A 20872-nucleotide genomic window follows, 5' to 3' on the forward strand; every position below is an offset into this window, starting at 1 on the left:
CGTACACTTCCAAATAGTTCAACAGAGGAGGTATAATTGAAACTCAACAGAAAGTTATAAGATTAATAATTCAATACTAACTCGCTTTGTAAAAGACACATGTTATATTTTTGCTAAATATATACTATATAAATCTTCACTTTACACCGAATATCTACATTCCAAAGTTAACAAAAAACAAAAAAGACCATCAAGCACTCGTCATCGATGAGTCAAAACACTTCTTAAAACACTTCCTTGGTTTTGTATAAATAGAAGCTCACATTGTACACTCAAACACATCAAATCCATATCAAACACACTTAACAAAAAAAAATGAAAACCTCAATCACATTAGCCATCTTCCTCACTCTCTCCATCTTCTCCTTAACCGGAGCACAAGCCAAAGTCCCCATCGATGAGCAGTTCCGAGTTGTCAACGAAGGAGACTACACCGACTACAGTCCCATTGAATACAATGCCGACGTACGTGGCTTCCGACCCTTCAACGACAACTTCCGTCTCTGCTTCTACAACACAACTCCAAACGCATACACTCTCGCTCTAAGAATCGGAAACAGAGCCCAAGAATCAACTCTCCGATGGGTCTGGGAAGCAAACAGAGACTCTCCGGTCAAAGAAGACGCCACGTTGACTTTCGGTGAAGACGGAAACCTAGTACTCGCCGAAGCCGATGGTCGTGTGGTGTGGCAAACGAACACGGCTAACAAAAACGCCGTTGGTATCAAAATCTTGGAGAATGGCAATATGGTAATATACGACTCCAACGGGAAGTTCGTATGGCAAAGCTTTGATTCACCGACCGACACACTTCTTGTCGGACAGTCTTTGAAAGCCAACGGTCAGAATAAGCTCGTGAGCCGAAGGTCTCCATCGGTCAACGCAAACGGACCTTACAGTCTCGTGATGGAAGCCAAGAAGCTAGTTCTGTACTACACGACAAACAAAACGCCGAAACCAATCGCGTATTACGAATATGAGTTCTTTACCAAGATAACTCAGTTACAGTCAATGACATTCCAAGCTGTGGAGGATTCGGACACCACGTGGGGTCTACACATGGAAGGTGTGGACTCTGGTTCTCAGTTCAACGTCTCGACTTTCCTCTCGCGGCCTAAACACAACGCTACGTTGAGTTTTCTTCGGTTAGAATCAGATGGAAACGTTAGAGTTTGGAGTTACAGTACGTCAGCGAGTTCTACCGCTTGGGACGTTACATACACGGCGTTTACAAACGCCGATACTGACGGTAATGATGAGTGTAGACTCGCTGAGCATTGTGGTGAGTTTGGTTTGTGTAAGAAAGGACAGTGTAACGCTTGTCCTAGCGACAAAGGGCTTCTTGGTTGGGACGAGGCTACTTGTAAGACTCCGAGTCTGACTAGTTGCGATCCCAAGACGTTTCATTACTTCAAGATTGAAGGAGCAGATAGTTTTATGACTAAGTATAACGGAGGCTCGTCGACGACGGAGAAAGCGTGTGGGGACAAGTGTACGAGAGATTGTAAGTGTTTAGGATTTTTCTACAATCGGAAGAGTTCGAGGTGTTGGTTGGGTTATGAGCTCAAGACATTGACTAGAACCGGAGATGCTTCCCTCGTTGCTTATGTCAAGGCTCCTAATGCTAACAAGAACTCAGCTCTTGCCATTTGAAGTGTCAACTACTTTGTTTGTGTGTCGTTTTGACCAATGCTACATTTGTCATTTGTTTTCCTTTCTTCTTAAAAGTTGTTGCTATCGGTTTTATCTTATTTTAAGTATTGATATGCTGGTTCTCAGCGTATATCTTAATAAAATGAAGTAAAGTTTATCAATCACTAGTGGTTTGCCCGCCCTATGGGCGGGATGTTGTTTCAATTATTTATGTGTTGTATTCCATTGTATTTTTAAATTTGATATGCAGTTTTTTTTTTGCAAGTGTATGGATAGTCAATAGTTTGAGTGTGAAATTCTTGTTATCATGGCTGTTTTGAGCAGCTTCAGCCAGTGTTAGAGATGATGGCATGACATGTCTGATGTTGGTTCTTGACGACTACATAACTCTAGAGATGATATCTCATTGGATGTTTTGAATGAGTTGTTCGAAACTTGATGTTGGTTGATCTGCTTTCATTTTGTTACATATTTTGTGTAAGAGATAGTTGTTGTTTTTGTGTTGGAGGTTTTGATTTATAGTCATGTAAAATTTATATTAATAAGACGTTTCATCTTTGGTGTGGTAGTGTAATCAGTTGTAAAATTTTATTGCGTTAATTATAAGACATATTCTTTCCATTTCCGAAAATAAGATTTTTTAGAGTATATTCTTGTTCCACTAAAATAGATTTTCTATATTTTTAAGGTGTATACTTTTGAGAAACATTAATTGTGAATATTTTGAATTAATTAAATTTTATTGGTGGATAGTTATTGAAAAATGTATTGAAAATTAAATTGTAAATATTTATTATATTCTTAATAAAATTGAAAATTCTAGAAAATCTTACTTTCGGAAACAGAGAGAGTATGTTTTTGTAACGTAGGGGAGCTATTAATTATTTTGAAATTAACAATGATCCTCTTACATTGGTAATAGTTTAGTAATTAAGTTTGGGGGATCAACTCGGTGTTCCGTTTGCCAAAATAATTTATCAATATGTTTGAGTTATTTATTTATTTCACTAAGGAGTATTTGTTTGTTTTGTTTGGGTTATATGCAGGTTTATCTTAAAATCAAGCACTGTTTTATGCATTTGTACTTAGCTGAATTTGTCTATATTATGTGCATGTGACACTAAGAATAGAATTCTCGTAAATAGACTATTTTCAAACTTTTGTTACAAAAAGAGATTCTCAGAAAGAAAATGACCAAAATGTTCATTTAATAAGTCTTCTTTGCAGTTTCAGATTATTATTATTTTTTCAAATTTAAAATTTTTTATAAAAAAATTTTGATTTTTTTTATTTGTGTTCAATTTTTTTTTGAAATTCGAAAATACTTTTTGAAACTATTTAAAATATTTTTATTTTCAAATTTTTAATATTTATTTTTTATTTATAAAATTTTTAACTTCAAACCCTAAAGTCATTGAAAGTGTTGGACCGGCACTGCCTCAACGTTGTTATTCTCCAAACATTTCTCTATTATAAAAGTGAAATTATCCAATATACTCGATGGATTATCAGAGAAATATCGGAGGTTCATGTTTGTAAAAAGGGCAAATCTCCAAAATAGCACATTTCTAAGTTTATATCACAAAAATAGCACTCAAAAACTAAAATGACCAAAATAGCATTTTATCTTTTGAAAAATTTAAATTTTTTTATTTTTCAAAATTTGAAATCTTATCCCCAAAACCTCACTTCTCAACTCTAAACCCTAAAACCTAAACTCTAAACCCTAAACCCTAAATTTTAAACCCTAAACCCCACTCCTTGAGTGTTATTTTTGTGACTTTTGGCCTTGAGTGCTAGTTTGAGAACAAAAACTTGATTTAGTGCTATTTTAGTCTTTTTCTCTTGTAAAAATGACAGGCAACTTCTGTCCCTCAAGCGTAACCATTAGAACCATCCAAGTGTAGTTAGTGTTATAATTAACTGATTTTTCCGACAAAAGGATTATGATTGGTTAATGGTCCCTTTCTTGCCTAATTTGTAAAATAAGTTTGCATATTCATTGATTAAAGAAAACGTATTACAAAGAATTAAATGGAGGATGATCGTTAAAAAAATGATTAGCTAAATATTTTTTAGAATACATATCTAAATTAAGATTGCGCCATGTCCAAGATGAGATCAATTGGAATATACCGTAAAATTTGTGTGTTTATTGTTTGGCTGCTAGTGCTTATTAGAAAGAATGACCAAGGGACTATTGCAAAAACAAAAACTCACGTTGGAACAATTTCATTGACGGTATTTTTTGAGTTATTGACATCTTCCTAGTTAAGGGACTTTAGGCCTTTAGGGCCTTATACATACGGTCTCTTTTCTTATTAATAGATGATGTCTTTTCCATGGGCCTTAACTATTAACTGGGCAATGAAATCGAACGGAACGCAAAAATGCAACCTGAGCTCTGATCTCCAGATTCTGATCAAGATCCACCGTCTTCCTCCACCGCAACGCTTTTGACCGCCACTACTCGCCACCTATCCACTGTCGGATCTCCTAAAACCATGACAAAGAAGATCGACCAAAACACCGACGGCTTGCTCAAACTAAACATGATTAGCTTTACGATTCCAATTCTCTTCAGCCATAAACTCGGTATCAACCGTTACGGCTCCACTGTGTCTGTAGCTGCTGATAATCTTGCTGCTCACACATCTGGCTCAGCTGAGAATAGAACCGTAGAGAAGACAGCTTTTGATGTGAAGCTGGAGAAGTTTGAAGCGGCGTCGAAGATTAAGGTGAATAAGGAGATAAAAGCATTTACGGAGCTGGGACTGAAAGGATCCGGAGGCGATGAGAATCCAAGACGCACGACGATCTCGGCAATGTTTGAACAGCAGCCAGCTTTAAAATCCGCTAGGAAAATTCTTGAATCCGCCATCGGGTTGATGCTTAACAGAGAGTGTTCTTTCCGAGAACAGAGAGGTGTAGTTGCTCATCGCATTCACCGAACACATTTATAGGCGAAGGTGCAATCGGTTACCGTAGATGATGATGAGGCTGATTAATTGCGAGAGAGTGGGAGGAGATCGAAATCACTTGAATGATTGGAGTAATGCAGAGGAAAACAGAAACTGCAAACGTTACAAAGAAGCTGCTGGGATTTGGTGAATCTCGAACGGCACGGCAACTTTGTTAGCCTCCTCCCCCTATTGAAAGAAATCCAAAATAAATTCTGGTCAAAGTATGAGGAAAAAATTAGTGGGCCACTGAATTTGACATTTAAAAACCAAATAGATTGCAACGCGACGGAACATTTTTTGTGATTGAAGAGAGTGTGCCACGTGGCACAATATGAGAATAGGAGAGGTGATGTGGACGCAGGAGGAGCCTTTCTCAGCAACTTTATTATTATAGATGTTTAAGTAATTATTAAAAATTCCTTACCTCGACTCGATATTAAAGAACAAATATTGTTTAGACTTATCTTCTTTTTATAAGTTTTTACATACATAAAAATTGGGTCGACGAGCTATTTCTCCACGGAAAGTATCGTATAGCACTAAATGTCTCCCAAACGATGACCTCATGCTATTTATCCCCGAAAAAAAATTTGAAATCTATTTCACCATGAAAATAAAGTTTCATCTTTATTTCTACATGAATCTAAAGATTGCAATCGAAAATCCCATGGAACTCAAATGAAATTGGTTTACTGTTTTTAAGCAAACCATAAACCGTTTTAACCCAATGACTAACCGAATTAAGATCCAATTACAACTCAAAACTTAACTAAAAATCCAAAATCCTAATTTTATAACCCGAGCAGACAAATTTCCCCCAAATTAAAGTTCTCTCATTTCACAAATCCTGAAAAGGAAAAAAAATTCAAACTGAATCTAGATATTGAAATCAGGAGGAATCAAGAGAGATAACAAATGTCGATGGCCCTTGGCTGTTTTTGTTTTGGCCCAGATTGAAATCAGCAACTCCCTGTCTTACTTCATGTGTGACTCTCGAAAATTTTGGCTTTATTTTCTAAAATTATTTTGTTGTTGTTGTGCTTCGTTGTTCTTTCTGCTGATGTGTGTTCTTTATTTGTTTGGTTAAAGCTTTGTTTTTGTTTGAATTTAAGACAGTGAACATAGCTGTGAACTTATTCTGAGAAGAAACATCAAATAAATATTCACGCCTAACTTTCTTCTCCATAGAAAACTTACGAAACTGAGCAAAATTACTTTTTTTGAGAGACTCATGCGTTGAAATTAAAGATTTGGGTTCGGTTTTAGTTCTGGTCAAGATTTATGTTTGGTCGGGTTTTATTTGATTATGGTTTAGTTTAGTCCGGTTTATTATCTGAGATTGAAGATTTTATATTGGTTTTACAAAACCATGACAAAACCAAGATACATGGAGAAATAGGTTTCAAACTTTTTTCTCGGGGATAAACAGCACGTAGTCATAGTTCGGGAGACATTTGGTGCTATATGATACTTTTCGTGGGGAAATAGTTCGTCTACCCATAAAAATTTGCTGAGAACATATACAGTTTATATATAACTAGGTACAATACGTGAATATGCAATCACAAAGTAGACTAAATATATTGTAAACAATATATGAAAACTTCCTCCATATAACACTTTAATTTCGAAAGGAAGTATGAAAAATTCAGTTCATCTTCGGTCTTGATATTGTGCATACATCCCGTGATTGCAACTACAGCTCCAGAAAAAATATCCTTTTTATCTCGGACATTACATAACTTAAACCTAAAAAACTGTTCTAAAAACATGAACGTTATACTAGAAGTCCCTTATAATTGTTGAAGTATAACCAAAATATCTCAAACTTTAGAACACAAGACAAAACTATATGAAAAAACCTAGAACAAATCTCATATATCATAGATTAGGATACTAACTAATGTATCAGTATTATACCTGGACATTAACGATTGTTAAATTATTATGATGTAAGTCGAAAGAGACTATTAAACTTTTTCGAGTCAATCCATTGACACAAGGATAAGTCCCAGAGAATCCAAAAAGGTTTCAGATATTGAAATCGGTACAACACCAATCTTCTGTGGATTGGAGAGAGTAATGACTTATACATTATATGAATATAGGCACGTATTCGTGTCGTTCTGTGAAAATGCTTGCGAAAGAGGAGGTAATATTTTTTTTTTGCTAATAAGAAGTTCCGACTACTTTGGGTTCGTTATCTCTTTTCATCTTTGGACCAATCTTTATAAGTACTACGTTTAAAGGCGTGAAACAAGATTCGAGCTTAAGAACACAACGCAACCTTCCTTTTGATACATTGAGGGATCTTGAGTTATGGGCGTGCTTAACTAAATGTTAGATACATGTTTTTGAGATCTTGTGAATATCAAAATGTATATATTTAAAAAGGTTTCTCTGGAAATTATATAAATACACAATATTTGATATTCTAGTACATGCATGTACTCACAACGAAGTTTAGACTAAGCCCTAGACCCTGAAAATTAAACTAGGTAAGTTCCTTAATTAATCTTGAAAAGTTAACTTATTTTCTTAGGGGTTTCCTCTTAATTATCATTGACCCTTTTAAATCGACCAACCCCAAGTTAATTATCATAAATATTTGATATGAAGTTCATTTATGGCGTTTATTATGACTTTCCAAGAAAGTTGAAGGGGTTTAGGTTAACAGATGCGATGAACAATGGATCGGCTGAGATGCTTTAAATACGAGAGAGCAGCACTGATGCTAACACACAAGCCTTCACAACACACTCTCTCTCTCGCTCCTAAATTGTCTCTTCGTTGTTTGTGTTCGACTCCTTCGTTTACTATGTCAAGTTCCAGAGGAAATGGTGGTGGCCTGGAGTCGGATGATCAAAGGAATGAAAAAGTGAATTCACCAGTGAGCCTCTCTGTTCCCTGCGAAGATGTTCGCACGGAAGAAAACGTGAGTACAAAATGTTGATTTCAACCGTGACACTAGTTACATTTCTCTCTTATTTTATCATATAGTAACATTTCATAATTGAACCTCTTTTGATTATATTGTTTGTTTTAATGTATATAGCGCGGTTCTACTTGTACTTTTTCAGATGGTGGATTTGGATAATCCAAAGCTTCATGAAGAAATCGCGCGGAGGAACCAAATATATGTATGACAATGTAGTTCCTTTTTTAAACACAACGGCAAAGTAGATCTATATGTCATACAAAGATAATATATAACTAATATTACACATTTTACTATTTTAATTTCGGAAAATTTGATTTTATTGATCGTATACGTTCTCCTATTTGATTTTAGTTGGCTGATGTACATGAGGAGAATCAACAGCTTTTTGAAGAAGTGCTTACACAAACGAAGAAGACTAACACTGCACTTGCAAAGCAGTCCGAATTATACGAGAAACTGGTAATCAAATATATATAACTATATAGATCAAATCAATAGGTGATTAATCAATTAAAAAATTACTGAATTGTGCTATTTTCTTATATATTACTTAGATACTTGGGACGAGCAAGTCCATCGGTGCAGACTGCATACCGGCAAACTCGCCGGATACCAACGTGAAACCGGGCGGTAAGAGATTGCTTGGGCAGGAAGAAACCTCAGAGGCTGGTTCGAAGAAGCTGCAGAAAATGAATTCCGAAGAAGATCGATCCTCTGAGGATCAGAAAGATTAATGCGACGTATATGGCTTATGAAAACAAACGTACGTGAACCATGCAGCATGAAGATCTCAGTACAAATATCATCACACTCTTCTTTTATTTTATTTTTTTTGCTACAAATATCATCACAGTCTTCTTTTATTTAGTTTTTGCTACAAATATTATCACATTCTTCTTTTATTTTGTTTTCGCTACAAATATTATCAAAAGAAACAAGTTTAGTTTGGATCGAAAATTTGGGTTTGAAAAGGTCTAATTTATTTTAACAAAAGCCCAAAATATAAACTTTACAGTGATCATTGTCCATGTGAGGGTATACCTTTCTTTTTTTTTTTTTAAACTTGGGCTTTAGAGTAGATTATAGAAATGTGAACCATAAGTTGAGTAATCTCAATCAACGGCTAAGATTCATTTAGAGCACTTAGTCCCATCCAACTCCGTAAGCACGAGATTATATTTTCCGCTAAAAATAAGAAAAAATTGATTCGTTAAACATTCATATCCATTGGACAACGAAGTAATCCTACTATTCATTAAGTTCGATCCAACGGCTGATATGGTAAGTATTTCTACACGAAACAGAATCGAACGGCTGATAAAAGTAGGATTAAGCACGCAATTACAAAAGTGGGCCCCGCTGTACTTGTCGTCTAACGAACACCCCTGTTACTCTAGCGTCTTCCCTCGTCACAGTCATCTTCTTTTCAATAAATATCTCATCAATACTTTCCTCATTTTCAGAGCATCTCGAGCCTTCGCTTCGGTGAGTGTACTGTTCTCCTTATCTTCTCTCTGTGTTTCGATGTGAATCGGTATCCGATTAGTTGATTTCGTCTCTCCTTCGTGGTTAATTTTACTTTTTCGCTAGTAATCGTGCTCGATCAGTGCGATTTTTTTGTTTTGAAAGCTTTTGACTTTGTTTGCTCATCCTCTTGATTGTCTGCTAATTGATTGTTATGATCTCAATTTCATAATGAATCCTTCGTTTGAGATGGTTTAACAGCGGTGACGCTCTGGTGTTAGTTTCTAGGGTTTTGTTGTAATCAGGGTTTTAGTTAGAAAGGAAAAGTCTTTTATCAGTTTATCAGTCTAAGAGAGATGTTTTTTCTTCTACGCTATTGCTTGCTTGGTTGCTGTTTGATGGAGACTAAATAAATTTTAGTACTTTAATGCGTGTTACCTTGTCCATCGTTATCTGTTTGAGGAAGACCAAGTAAAAATTGTACCTTTGCAATATAAATAGTTTCTTAAACTATATTTTAGTTGACTAATATCGTATTGTAGGGACTCTGATTCTGACTTGGTCTGACTTTGTTGTTGATGAATAGGTGAAAATGGGAATATACTCTAAAACGGTTGCTGTGTCACTCATTGTCTCGTTCCTGTTGTTTCTCTCTGCCTCTGCTGAGCGTAATGATGGGACCTTCAGAGTTGGTCTGAAGAAACTTAAGTTGGATCCCAAAAGCCGTATTGCGGCACGTGTTGGTTCTAAGCAGTTAAAGCCCTTGAGGGGTTACGGTCTTGGGGATTCTGGAGATGCTGATATTGTCACGTTGAAGAATTACTTAGATGCTCAGTACTACGGTGAGATCGCTATTGGTACTCCGCCGCAGAAGTTTACTGTGGTTTTTGACACTGGGAGCTCTAACCTCTGGGTGCCATCATCGAAATGCTATTTCTCGGTGAGCAGCAATATTATGGTTTATAATTGCTGACAATGGTCAGGATTCATTGCAGAAGAGAATTTAATGTGTTCGGTTCGTTTTGTAGATTGCATGTCTCTTCCATTCCAAATACAAGTCCTCGCGTTCAAGCACATATGAGAAGAATGGTTTGTTCTCTCTCTGTTTAGAACTTCTTCCCTGATTTAGTTATGCAGTCTTTATTGTGGTTTTGTGTTCTGAAAGTGTGGGATGTGTTTCTAGTGATGTCTATTTGCTTAGTAGAGAATCTTCTTCACCTTCGTTCAAAGATGCAATATCTTTACTGATGTGAGCTATGATGTTATAACTAAGTCGCTTATATTTGATGCAGGAAAATCCGCCGCAATTCACTACGGAACTGGGGCGATTGCTGGGTTCTTTAGTAATGATGCCGTCACCGTTGGTGATTTAGTTGTCAAGGATCAGGTAAGCTTTCTATCGTGCCCTACTTAACATTCTTTTACGTACATATGCTACGTCATTGAGCTTCCTTCTTATCATTGCCTATCATATCAGGAGTTTATTGAGGCAACCAAGGAGCCTGGTATAACATTCGTTCTAGCTAAATTTGATGGTATCCTTGGTCTTGGATTCCAAGAGATCTCTGTTGGCAATGCCGCTCCCGTTTGGTACGCGTGCAGTTTTCTTCTCTTGATTGGGCTGAACTTACTACATTCCTGTAGTTTTAAAGCTCATGCCATGATGACTTGTTTTATAACAGGTACAACATGCTTAAGCAAGGCCTCATCAAGGAGCCGGTGTTTTCATTTTGGCTTAACCGTAACGCTGATGATGAAGAAGGTGGTGAACTTGTATTTGGAGGTGTTGATCCAAATCATTACAAGGGAGAACATACTTATGTCCCTGTGACACAAAAGGGTTACTGGCAGGTTTGTTATATATCACTCTCTTGCCTTGTTTTGTCATAAACGTCTTCCAATGGTCCAACTCAATCCCTTTTTTGGTGTGTTATAGTTTGATATGGGTGATGTTCTCATTGGCGGTGCACCCACTGGTATGTATAACATTATTGCCTCGTTCTTTAAAATATATATAGCTGGTCCTAACCGTTTAAAAAGGTTTTGCTATTTATGTTTGCTGGCGACGCTGGATCTAAAGTTTTGAGTCATTGTTATATAGGATATTGCGAAAGTGGCTGTTCTGCGATAGCAGATTCTGGAACATCTTTGCTTGCGGGTCCAACAGTAAGCACGAATCCGAACTGGTTCCAGCTGTTTCTTGAGAGTAGTATGTCTTATTTTTGTTTTTCTTCGTGTAGACTGTAATCACCATGATCAACCATGCTATTGGAGCAGCTGGAGTTGTTAGCCAGCAGTGCAAGACTGTTGTGGATCAGTACGGACAGACCATTTTGGATCTGCTTTTGTCTGAGGTAAGTATGCTTATCAGACTAGCTAAGAATCTCTGTCACAAATCATATGTTGTGTACACCACTCTCGTTATGTAAAAGAAATTGACTTACTGTGCCCCTTCCGGCTTGCAGACCCAGCCGAAGAAAATCTGCTCGCAGATTGGTCTGTGCACTTTCGATGGTAAACGTGATGTCAGGTAAATTTCCAGTGGTTTCGTTAGAAAATTGATATATTATAAATATTGCAATTAACTATGATTCTTCTTTTATTGTTTAGTATGGGCATTGAGTCAGTGGTGGACAAGGAAAACGCCAAATCTTCCAATGGTGTTGGAGATGCCGCATGTTCTGCGTGTGAGATGGCAGTTGTTTGGATACAGAGCCAGTTGAGGCAGAACATGACTCAGGAACGCATATTAGACTACATCAACGATGTAAACAACAAGCACCTTTTAATAAAAATCTGTTAAACCATTCTTGTTCTGATCTTGCTGATTTGCTAATGTTGGTGGCTTTCCTGGACAGCTATGCGAGCGTCTTCCCAGCCCAATGGGAGAGTCTGCAGTGGACTGTGCACAACTCTCGACCATGCCTACGGTTTCGCTCACTATTGGAGGCAAAGTCTTTGATCTCGCTCCAGAGGAGGTAAGATTGAGAACATGATTCATATCTCGTAGTGGTCACTTATGAACTCTATCTAATCTCTTGGCATTGGTTTGGTGTGAACAGTATGTTCTGAAGGTTGGTGAGGGCCCTGCGGCGCAGTGCATCAGTGGCTTTATTGCACTCGACGTTGCCCCACCTCGTGGACCTCTCTGGTAAATAATTGGTTCTATACCGCATAACAGTTTTCATCTCTTTTCTTGGTGTATATTTTTGTTACTAACCGGAAGAATGATTGTAAAATGTGACAGGATCCTTGGAGATGTGTTCATGGGAAAATACCACACCGTGTTTGACTTTGGAAAAGAGCAAGTCGGGTTTGCAGAGGCAGTGTAAAACACAAGTATGGTTGTAGTTTGGTTTATGTGAACAATCGGTCTCTGCAAGTGTTCGAATGTTGTGTTCTAAAAGACTTGGGTCTTAGTAGTAGTAGAACGGTTGCCTTTGTAGTTTTGAAGACGATGGCTTTGTATATGTACTAAGTTCGATGTTGAAAAACTTCTATAATAAAAGTCTCACTACCTTTGTGGTTATATATGTCTTCCGCAAACACTAGAAAAATCGACTATTTTCGAATAAATATAATCAACTGTCAATCATACATTGGATACAATAGTATGCACATCTAAAATTGACATCCTACTACTCCGTGCAATGGTTGTGTCGCAATGATGTTGTTCTTCTTCTTCATGCTACTCCAAGTTGGAGGATGGCCAGAGGCGTGTCCACATTGCAATCTCTTCTTTACAACTTAGCTTTCGGATTCCTCCGTAGAAACCGTCTTCCTCGTTACCTTCCTCTCTATGATCACTCTTGTTGATCATCGTTCTTCTCCACCTTGATCCCACTGTGTACTGGTTGAATTCCAACACCACCGTCTCTGTTTTTTTCATCAATACTTGACCATTTAGCACAACATATCAATTCAATAATAATCTTTTTTCACAACCTTAATAAACAAGGTTTAGCCATATGATTAGGGGATTAGGCATGATTAAGATGCAAGTAAACAAAACCCATCTGATCCTTTTATAATTGATTTTTACTTTCTGTGGTGATGCAACGTGCCAACCAAAGAAAAGATTTTGAGTGACTGAGTTTTGGTAATGTAGATTCCAATGATGAGGACATAAGTAGAGCTTTCAACATCAGTTGAATACGCACATTTATCAAAATGTATAAGAAAAACAACACATATCGCCATCATTATCATCATTTGTCTTTTTTGGGACCAATGCTCGAATTAGGTCTCTTCAATTTTCACACTTTTCAACTAAGTTTAGGAACTTAATGGAGGAGATGAGTAAAAACAGAACATGAAGCTGAGAAGAAGAAGAACTCACCACTAAGATGGCAATGACAATGGTTGAGATCCCCATCACAAGATTCCAAATGGCCAACGATACCATACCACCATCCTAACACAACAAATCATCACCACAAGCTTTGTTTGAGAATCAAGAGTATGTTCAAAACCAAAGAGTCATCAAAAGATTTTACCATAAGGGAACTCTTTGTTCCTTCTCCACTGAATCTCGATGTGATCTCCAGGTTTCAACTGGTTTAGAGACTCTGACACATGAAGATGATGAGGAGACGCCTCAAGGGGAGCTGCTCTTAGCCTCTCCCATGTCACTCCCTTTTCAACCCCAACTGCTCTTCTGCCATGTGGTGGATACCTAAAAATCCCCAAACAGAAGTTTACGTTATATGAATAACTTGTGGTCAAATGTGATCATCATATATATTTTATTATTTTACCTGGCTTGAAAAGTATCAGTGATAGTGTCATAGCTGAGCTCCGCATCATAGCATGACAACATGAATCCAACATGCCCATTCTGCTCTTGCACCAAAACGACACCACTTTAATGATCACATCCATAAAAAAAAACTTAGAAACCAACTCAAATAGAGTAACTATTTTATTACCTCACGGTTATAAACTTGAGCTGGGAACCAAAACCGACCAGTCTCAAGGGAGATATAGAAGCTCATAGTGGAATCAACTGGCAGAGCCTTCCTCTGTCTATCACCATCTCTCAAAACAGAGGAAATAGATCGAAGACAAGAGATGATTGTGTCAAACCCAAGAGGATGATGACTAGTTTGGTGACGAGGAGAAGAATCAAGGTGACTCGAGGAAGAAGAGAGATAGCGTTTCCACTCTCTATGAGCAGCAGGGCCAAGGACCTTGCCCCATTTGTTCACCAAGTGTTTCTCCCACAGATGATCATTCACGCACCTCTCCCTAAAGGAGCTGCAAACCATAGCCATACTAGAGAGTCCAGAGGGTGGAAGGAGGTCGAGAATGCGGTCGAGAGCCAGGTCAGGGAGGTCGAGGATTGTCATCTGGTCTAGCGCGGGAGAGGGTGGATCAGGTTTGGTGGTTGGATGGAGAGTGTTGGTGAAGAGGAGGTTCTTGGAGAGGTGGAAAGAGAGCAAGGTTTTGGTCTCAGATGCCCATGGAGGGAGGGAGAAAGATTTGGACAAGAAAAAGAAAGAAAGACAAGAGATGAGAAAGTAGAGAAGCATTATTTTGGTGTGTTTTGTCTTTTTGATCTGTTGTGGCTGTTTGTGAGAGTATAAATGGAAGGAGGGGATAGGTAGATGACCAATAGGAATTGAGAGATTACCTAACCAACTTATGAAAAATAATAAACAATTTTCTTTTTTTTGGGAACTTGAAGCTGATGAGAGGTTTGGACCCCACAAAAACCCAGATGACAGGAAAGAAAAGGCTTTACAAAAATCCAAACTTTTGCAGACAAAACCGAGATAATGCGTAAAGAATGTGCCAATTACGCCGAAGGGTGTTATTTATTAATTTATAAAATATTTTTTAAAGAAAAAGGTCTACTTGGTGTCATTGGGATTTCCAAGGGCAGTGGTAGAAGAGAGAGAGAATCGGATCTGAACACCAAAAGCAAAAGATTCAATGAACCCAAAATCATAAACAAATTTTTTTAAAGAAAACCTATAATTTATTATTAATTGTTCTAAAAACATAAACAAACCAATAAGGAGGATGAAGAAGGAGAAGAGGAGCCTGAAGAGTTTTGGCACCTCCACCTTCTTCAGAAGAAACAGATTTCTTTCTTCTTCCTCCTCCCAACAGCCCAAGATACCAGACAGACCAACAAAATATGCAAACAATAAACTCTTCCCCTCTTATAAAACCCCATTTTTAAAAATCATCTATTTTCTTATCTAATCTCTCATGCAAAATAGCAAAAACTTGGATTGTGATAAAGATGAGAGGCTACTGCTAATTTACCCTTTTTGTCAGCAATACCAAAGAAATAGATAAATAGAGAGAGCAATCCAATTTCCATTCCCTGTGGTACCACAGCCTGTAAACATCTTTACACAACAACACACAAAGAATGGGGGAAAAGGAACAACATCGTCCCTTGAGATTAGAAAATGGTAGCAGAAAGAGTCATAAGTTTGTATACCCGGTCTAGATGCTTGTAATGTATCCAATCATCTTCATTCCACTTAACACATAAAATTTTCAAAATTTACTATAATATATATATATATATATATATATATATATATATATATATATATATATATATATATATATATATACTAGGGTCGGCCCGCCCTACGGGCGGAATATTAGTTAATTTGATATTCACTAAATGCTCGAGTTGAAATTTGTTTTAAGATTCAAGAATTTGGTTATCTGTTATGTGTTACTTATTAGTATGCGGTGGTATAGTTGTTTTTCGATTATTCTTGCTTTGGTATTGAATCAAATTAACTAATTGTCCAACTCATAATTATAGATGTACAAATGTGGATTTGTGATAAAGTTTGATGACAATACTGTTTTTTTTCTTAATTCTTATTCATAGTGGAGTGTGCATGTGTCAGAAAGAGGCCTATATGAACTTTTATGTTTTTGCTTATGGATTTTAAATATATATTATTTTGTATAATGCATACTTGCTCTACAACATTTGCTTGTAGACTAAAAAAACTGTTTTCTATATTTTTTTTTTTTTTTTTTTTGAACAACAAATGCTTATATTAAAACTAAACGCCCGCTGGGCTAAACTGGTTACAACCGGAGAGATACTCGACGGAAAGCTGATCTTCTATATTTTTAAAAGAGAAAATATTTAGTCTAGAATATAACATGGACATATGTATTGACTATATATAGAAGTTGGGTGTTATTTTAAAATGACATATGTATAGAGGTTTTTCAACCATTACTTCACTGGCACAAAACATTTATAACTGCAAATACCTTCTTTTAAAAGCAAAACTAATAAAAGCGTATACAACAAATGTATTTTGATATATATTATATGCACCAAGTTATAAAGGTTGGAAACATTGCAAAACTGTTTGGAGCAAAGTTTTTAACTTCACGATCTTCGTCTTGATGTCAGTTCAGTGCCGGCCCTGGCCACAAGCAGAAGAAGCATGGGCTTCCAGCCGACACGATAATAAGTATTTTCGCGGCCACATATTTATAAAAAGTGACTTTAGCCTAGTGGTTCTAAGAGAAATTACCAATGCTGGAGGTGATGGGTTCAATTACCCCTGACAGCCTTTTATTTTATTTTGGCCCCATATATAAAATGGGACATGTGTCACTCCCATAACGCACGACTTGATGACGTGGCATCACAGGAGAGAGACGGACATATTTTTATATATATAGATATATATATAATTAAATAACAAATGATTTGAGTTAAGATTATAAACTGTATATAATTAAAATATATATAATTTAACATAAATTTTAAAATTATGGACCGAATAACATTTAATTTAAATTGAATTTTGAAATTCATTAAAATACAAAACAATAACCTATGACTTTTTAATGAGAGTAATTAGGCTAATAGTAGATAATAAAAAGCTGTTTAACAAATCATATCTTGTGTGTGCAAACTCTTGCCATGGAGATGATTTTGAGTTACTCTTGCAGCTACTGTTATATGTATATGGAGGGAAACAAGTATGAGATAAGATCATTTGATCATTTCAACTTCAGCTAACAACACTCAAAAAGAAACAAACCTGTCCTTGTGTTTTTGTATTCCCTCTGATTTTACTCCCATCATCTTCCATATGTTAACACAAGATTCAATTACCAAGTAGCAATCACCCCTATTAACAAACTCCAAGCATCATATCACAAACAAGTTCAAACCATAAAAATGTTGGAGTAGAGACGGCTCAAGTATTCTTCTTGATGCTTGAACGCGAGATTCTTGAATCCACAGTGTGCAATTGGTTTCGAAGATCCTGGTTTTCCTCAGACAACCGGTTAAACTCGATCAGGAACCCTTCAGATTGCTTCTGTAGAGCGATCCCACTTGTTTCTTCAGTACGGATTTCTTTAGACTTTGCCTCGATCTCAGCAGCCAGCTGCTTTTGTCTTTCCTGAAGCGCCGTGATCTCTTGTTTCAAGCTTTTGACTTCGTCTGAAGCTCTGGCTTTCTCGCCTTCCAGAACCGATCCTTCCTTCTTTATAGCTTCCATGGTCTTCCTTCTCATGCGTAGCTCTCTCATGTAGTGGTGCAGCCTGTCTATCATCAGCCCAAGGAAAAGAAACCCACCTGGACGAATACACACAACACACAACTAAGGCTTTACCTTTACCAATGCACCACAAAAGAAATCAAACTGAAACTTTGAAAGCCTATTTTCAAATGGATACTTGCATAAGCCAATTTAACTGTAGTAAGTTGATGCAGACGTGGAATTACACTAGAAAGTAGCAACTAAGGTTTAACAAAGCAGAAGACGCAGGTCTAAGGCTTGAACTAAGACTGGAGAAGCTGATTTCAAATAACAAACCATTATGGAACTATACGGATCTCTCCGCATCCCAATTAGATAGAATCAGAGGAGGAAACTCGGTGACAAAATTGGAAATTTAAGAGCTAAATCATCAGTCTTTCTACTCTAAGCACCACACATGACTAAGATCCAGCACAGTGATGTAGTAAGTTGATAAAGAGCTAAGCAATCACACTAGCAAGTAGCAACTAAGGTTTACCAAAGCAGAAAGGCTAGAACTGAGACTGGATCGCTCCACATTCCAATTTGATTGAATCAGAGGAGTTAAACCAGTGTTAAATTAGAAAATCAAGAGCTAAACCATCACAGTAACCACAACCACTCACAAGATCTCAGCCTCCACAACATAGTTTCCTTAAACCGGATCTCGAATTCTCTCCACTACTAATTTCCGGTTTAACAATACTAACAACCATTTTCCAAAACCGGATCTAACCAACAGAAGCGAACGAGCTTTTACCCATGAGAGTCGATTCAAGGAGATGCTTAGACATGATGACCTCATCCGTCGGGTTCATTGCACCCTCCTCGACCCAGCGCTTCTGGATCTTCATCATACCGTACACGCTCGCCACCAGAACCACGCACACCGTCGCGGAAACCGTCTGTACCACCACGGGCCCACGTCCGCGCTTGGCGCGATCCAGGCTCATGATCAGGAGCTTCCGAATCGGCGTTTTGAAAGAGAGCGCGAGTATCACCGCGACCTCGGCGAGTACAACCGCGAAGAGTAGATGCTGCATCGTGGATGAGGGGATGTGATCTCGAGAACTTTCCTTGCCGTCGGCAAATACGAAGAAGGAAAGTTCAAGTCCTTGAGGAGGAGGAAATAGGCAGGTATGACATCTACTCTACTACCTTGCTTTTGAATTTTTGTAGATTTATCCTTTTAGTCCCTATGGTTTTAAATGTTTTATAAAATAGCTCGATTAACTTATACATTTGCTATTTTAGCCAGAACAATTCTCTTGAAAAAATCAAAACCTGACGATGAAGGAAAGTTGAAGTCGGCAGGTCTGTCATCTTCTACCTTTGCTTTTGAACTTTTGCTTATTTATCGTTTTAGTCACTAAAGTTTGAAATGGTTTACCGAATGGCTCAGTTATTTGTATATTTGTCACTGTAGGCCAAGCACGTCCCTTACAAATCAAAACCTGGAAATGTCATTCATTATAGAAGAAATGGAAATCTCTCTGCTGCATATGACTTGTCGCAGTCCTTACAATACTAGAACATTTGGTTGCCTGTTTCGGTTTTCAAGAACCTTCTTGCAGAGCTTTCACTAAAAGCCTTTCAGAGAAAATGAGAATGAGATGCTAAGGTTATTTTCACCGATGAAGGACAACTGAGAAAATGAGAATCAAGGTTTAAAGAGTATAACGGATGATGATAATATGAGCAGTCTTATAACAGTTTAAATACTATAGAAGTACAAAATGTGTCGAAGTTTCTCTTTAAAGAAAGAAGATATTTTGGGTGCCGGAATCAGGAGATGTGCGCCGGCCAAGTCTGCTAAATAACGAAAATAGCCTTAGGTTCCTCCTTTCATTTACCATAGCTTGTTCTTGACCCAAAAAAGAAGGAAAACGACACCCAAAACGATCGCAACTGGTGCCCATTTCCGGATCAAAGCCTGGTTCACCAAATCAAAATGTTTCAAAACGATATGCAACCAAAACCTTGAGGTACAAACTAAACCTGTGACCAGTGTTGCATTGTATAATATATGGAATATACAATCAAACTCACCTGACGGTTCAAATCTTTAGCCTTATCAGCATATATACGAGATTCGGAAGTTAGCCTACTTGACATCTCGCTCACCTCTGCAATTAAAAAAAAAAACAAGAAGAGGATGAGCATATTGCGTTGCTGGTTATAACAAATGTGCACACCTACTATCCTCCTGATTCAAAAATGTGATGAACTGATCATGGGAGAAAGAGTAGATAGGGGCTTACGGTCCAGCTTTTCACCAACACCAAGGACTTCCTGCACATTCCGCGTCATTATCTGATGGACCTCATAGAGTTCATCATTCAGCTTAGCAATATTCCGTTGCGTACGAGTGTCTTGGTACAGTTTCTTCGTTTTCTGTATGAAAGTATCTACAACAAAAAGAGAGTGAGAAATCCAGAAAGAATGTTTCCATGAATACGGTAGAGAGTCTACACTACACATACCAAATTTAATAAAGGCATAAGGTCTAGCAGCTGTCTCAATGTTAGGCCCGTTCACACGTTCAAACTCATTCCTGAGATCTTCCAGGTACTGAAACGCGAGTTTCTTCGGGTAAGAGCGGTCACACATTGTCAAGTAGCACACGCGTCCTTCGATGATGTAACTAAATTTCTCTGATCAAGGAATAAGCATATGGATATGTGGCTCAAAATAATCACACATGAGAAAAGTAGTCACGACATGTCAAACAATCACATACAGACAGATGCAACTCTTAATCAAACATCTAACATAAAATCTACCAATCAATAGGAGATGTTAAGAGGATACTGGAAAACATAGGGGCCAGTTTCAACGGACATTCTCGAGGCTTCGTTATGACCTCTGGAGAGATTTTTGAACAGAGACTTGACCTGTTGCTTATACATGTCGGAATCTGGTAAGTCACGACCATCGTCGAGTCCCTCTGCTAGAGGCAAACCGTCAGTAACACGAGCTATCAATGTCATTTTCACCATCTCCGCCTTATCCCTTCCTCTCCAATAACAAACTCACTGCAAATTATAATATTATCAATTTCGAATTTACCAATTCGAAATAAATCAAAGATCCATTTCAGAATTCAAACAATTTCGATTCCAAATAAGCTAATCCCTCCCCTTGCACCAGAAAAAAAATTAAAGTTCAAAATTTTGAACTAACCTGATCCGAGTATTCAAACGGTTCTTCTCGATTCAAGGATCTGATGAGAGAGCCAGGAGATGGACGATGATCCAAGGGAGTGAATTATTATTTTTAATAGTTTTTTTTTTTTAGTTTCTGTTGGTCGAAATGTTATT

At 37.5% G+C, this 20872-nt stretch overlaps 6 protein-coding genes across 6 annotated transcripts; 3 read left to right on the forward strand and 3 right to left on the reverse strand.

Moving 5' to 3' along the window:
* LOC106435826 (EP1-like glycoprotein 4) lies at positions 1 to 1815 on the forward strand. The gene has a single exon (XM_013876750.3). It carries the CDS (start codon positions 316 to 318, stop codon positions 1651 to 1653), a length of 1338 nt encoding a protein of 445 aa, XP_013732204.1. The 5' UTR covers positions 1 to 315; the 3' UTR covers positions 1654 to 1815.
* Positions 1816 to 3876: 2061 nt separating this feature from the next.
* LOC125578603 (50S ribosomal protein L7/L12-like) lies at positions 3877 to 4961 on the forward strand. The gene has a single exon (XM_048741815.1). It carries the CDS (start codon positions 4158 to 4160, stop codon positions 4614 to 4616), a length of 459 nt encoding a protein of 152 aa, XP_048597772.1. The 5' UTR covers positions 3877 to 4157; the 3' UTR covers positions 4617 to 4961.
* Positions 4962 to 8930: 3969 nt separating this feature from the next.
* Positions 8931 to 12550, forward strand: LOC106435833 (aspartic proteinase A1). The gene is made up of 14 exons (XM_013876757.3): positions 8931 to 9042; positions 9608 to 9961; positions 10050 to 10110; positions 10314 to 10408; positions 10499 to 10611; positions 10704 to 10872; positions 10958 to 10997; positions 11123 to 11187; positions 11262 to 11375; positions 11487 to 11551; positions 11632 to 11788; positions 11880 to 11999; positions 12084 to 12172; positions 12269 to 12550. Exons 2-14 carry the CDS (start codon positions 9614 to 9616, stop codon positions 12351 to 12353), a joined length of 1521 nt encoding a protein of 506 aa, XP_013732211.2. The 5' UTR covers positions 8931 to 9042; positions 9608 to 9613; the 3' UTR covers positions 12354 to 12550.
* Positions 12551 to 12572: 22 nt separating this feature from the next.
* Positions 12573 to 15494, reverse strand: LOC106435834 (F-box protein At2g32560). Its single transcript, XM_013876759.3, has 6 exons — positions 15035 to 15494; positions 13950 to 14930; positions 13779 to 13858; positions 13518 to 13696; positions 13361 to 13435; positions 12573 to 12897 (listed from the first exon to the last, which is right to left on the reverse strand). The coding sequence occupies exons 2-6, from the start codon at positions 14550 to 14552 to the stop codon at positions 12710 to 12712; spliced, it is 1125 nt and encodes a 374-aa protein (XP_013732213.2). The 5' UTR covers positions 14553 to 14930; positions 15035 to 15494; the 3' UTR covers positions 12573 to 12709.
* A 1513-nt stretch (positions 15495 to 17007) lies between these two features.
* LOC106412158 lies at positions 17008 to 18687 on the reverse strand. The gene is made up of 2 exons (XM_013853050.3): positions 18313 to 18687; positions 17008 to 17608 (listed from the first exon to the last, which is right to left on the reverse strand). The coding sequence occupies exons 1-2, from the start codon at positions 18593 to 18595 to the stop codon at positions 17226 to 17228; spliced, it is 666 nt and encodes a 221-aa protein (XP_013708504.2). The 5' UTR covers positions 18596 to 18687; the 3' UTR covers positions 17008 to 17225.
* Positions 18688 to 19198: 511 nt separating this feature from the next.
* Positions 19199 to 20865, reverse strand: LOC106435832 (25.3 kDa vesicle transport protein-like). The gene is made up of 6 exons (XM_013876756.3): positions 20736 to 20865; positions 20364 to 20587; positions 20036 to 20196; positions 19814 to 19960; positions 19602 to 19678; positions 19199 to 19485 (listed from the first exon to the last, which is right to left on the reverse strand). Exons 2-6 carry the CDS (start codon positions 20549 to 20551, stop codon positions 19402 to 19404), a joined length of 657 nt encoding a protein of 218 aa, XP_013732210.2. The 5' UTR covers positions 20552 to 20587; positions 20736 to 20865; the 3' UTR covers positions 19199 to 19401.
* Positions 20866 to 20872: the final 7 nt, after the last annotated feature.

Source organism: Brassica napus, chromosome A9, assembly GCF_020379485.1.
Source record: "Brassica napus cultivar Da-Ae chromosome A9, Da-Ae, whole genome shotgun sequence".
NCBI lineage: Eukaryota > Viridiplantae > Streptophyta > Magnoliopsida > Brassicales > Brassicaceae > Brassica > Brassica napus.

Excerpts from the sequence above, each read along its gene's own strand:
- LOC106435826 (XM_013876750.3), top strand. The coding sequence starts at position 316 with ATGAAAACCTCAATCACATTAGCCATCTTCCTCACTCTCTCCATCTTC.
- LOC125578603 (XM_048741815.1), top strand. The coding sequence starts at position 4,158 with ATGACAAAGAAGATCGACCAAAACACCGACGGCTTGCTCAAACTAAAC.
- LOC106435833 (XM_013876757.3), top strand. The coding sequence starts at position 9,614 with ATGGGAATATACTCTAAAACGGTTGCTGTGTCACTCATTGTCTCGTTC. Across the intron at positions 10,409-10,498 it reads ATTTAGTTGTCAAGGATCAG|GAGTTTATTGAGGCAACCAA; the intron begins GTAAGCTTTCTA and ends CTATCATATCAG. Across the intron at positions 11,552-11,631 it reads GATGGTAAACGTGATGTCAG|TATGGGCATTGAGTCAGTGG; the intron begins GTAAATTTCCAG and ends TTTATTGTTTAG.
- LOC106435834 (XM_013876759.3), bottom strand. The coding sequence starts at position 14,552 with ATGCTTCTCTACTTTCTCATCTCTTGTCTTTCTTTCTTTTTCTTGTCC. Across the intron at positions 13,859-13,949 it reads CTCAAGTTTATAACCGTGAG|AATGGGCATGTTGGATTCAT; the intron begins GTAATAAAATAG and ends GTGCAAGAGCAG. Across the intron at positions 12,898-13,360 it reads TTGTCATTGCCATCTTAGTG|AGACGGTGGTGTTGGAATTC; the intron begins GTGAGTTCTTCT and ends TGAAAAAAACAG.
- LOC106412158 (XM_013853050.3), bottom strand. The coding sequence starts at position 18,595 with ATGCAGCATCTACTCTTCGCGGTTGTACTCGCCGAGGTCGCGGTGATA. Across the intron at positions 17,609-18,312 it reads CCTTGAATCGACTCTCATGG|GTGGGTTTCTTTTCCTTGGG; the intron begins GTAAAAGCTCGT and ends GTATTCGTCCAG.
- LOC106435832 (XM_013876756.3), bottom strand. The coding sequence starts at position 20,551 with ATGGTGAAAATGACATTGATAGCTCGTGTTACTGACGGTTTGCCTCTA. Across the intron at positions 20,197-20,363 it reads ACTGGCCCCTATGTTTTCCA|TTACATCATCGAAGGACGCG; the intron begins GTATCCTCTTAA and ends AGAGAAATTTAG. Across the intron at positions 19,486-19,601 it reads CTAAAGATTTGAACCGTCAG|GCTTTGATCCGGAAATGGGC; the intron begins GTGAGTTTGATT and ends TTGGTGAACCAG.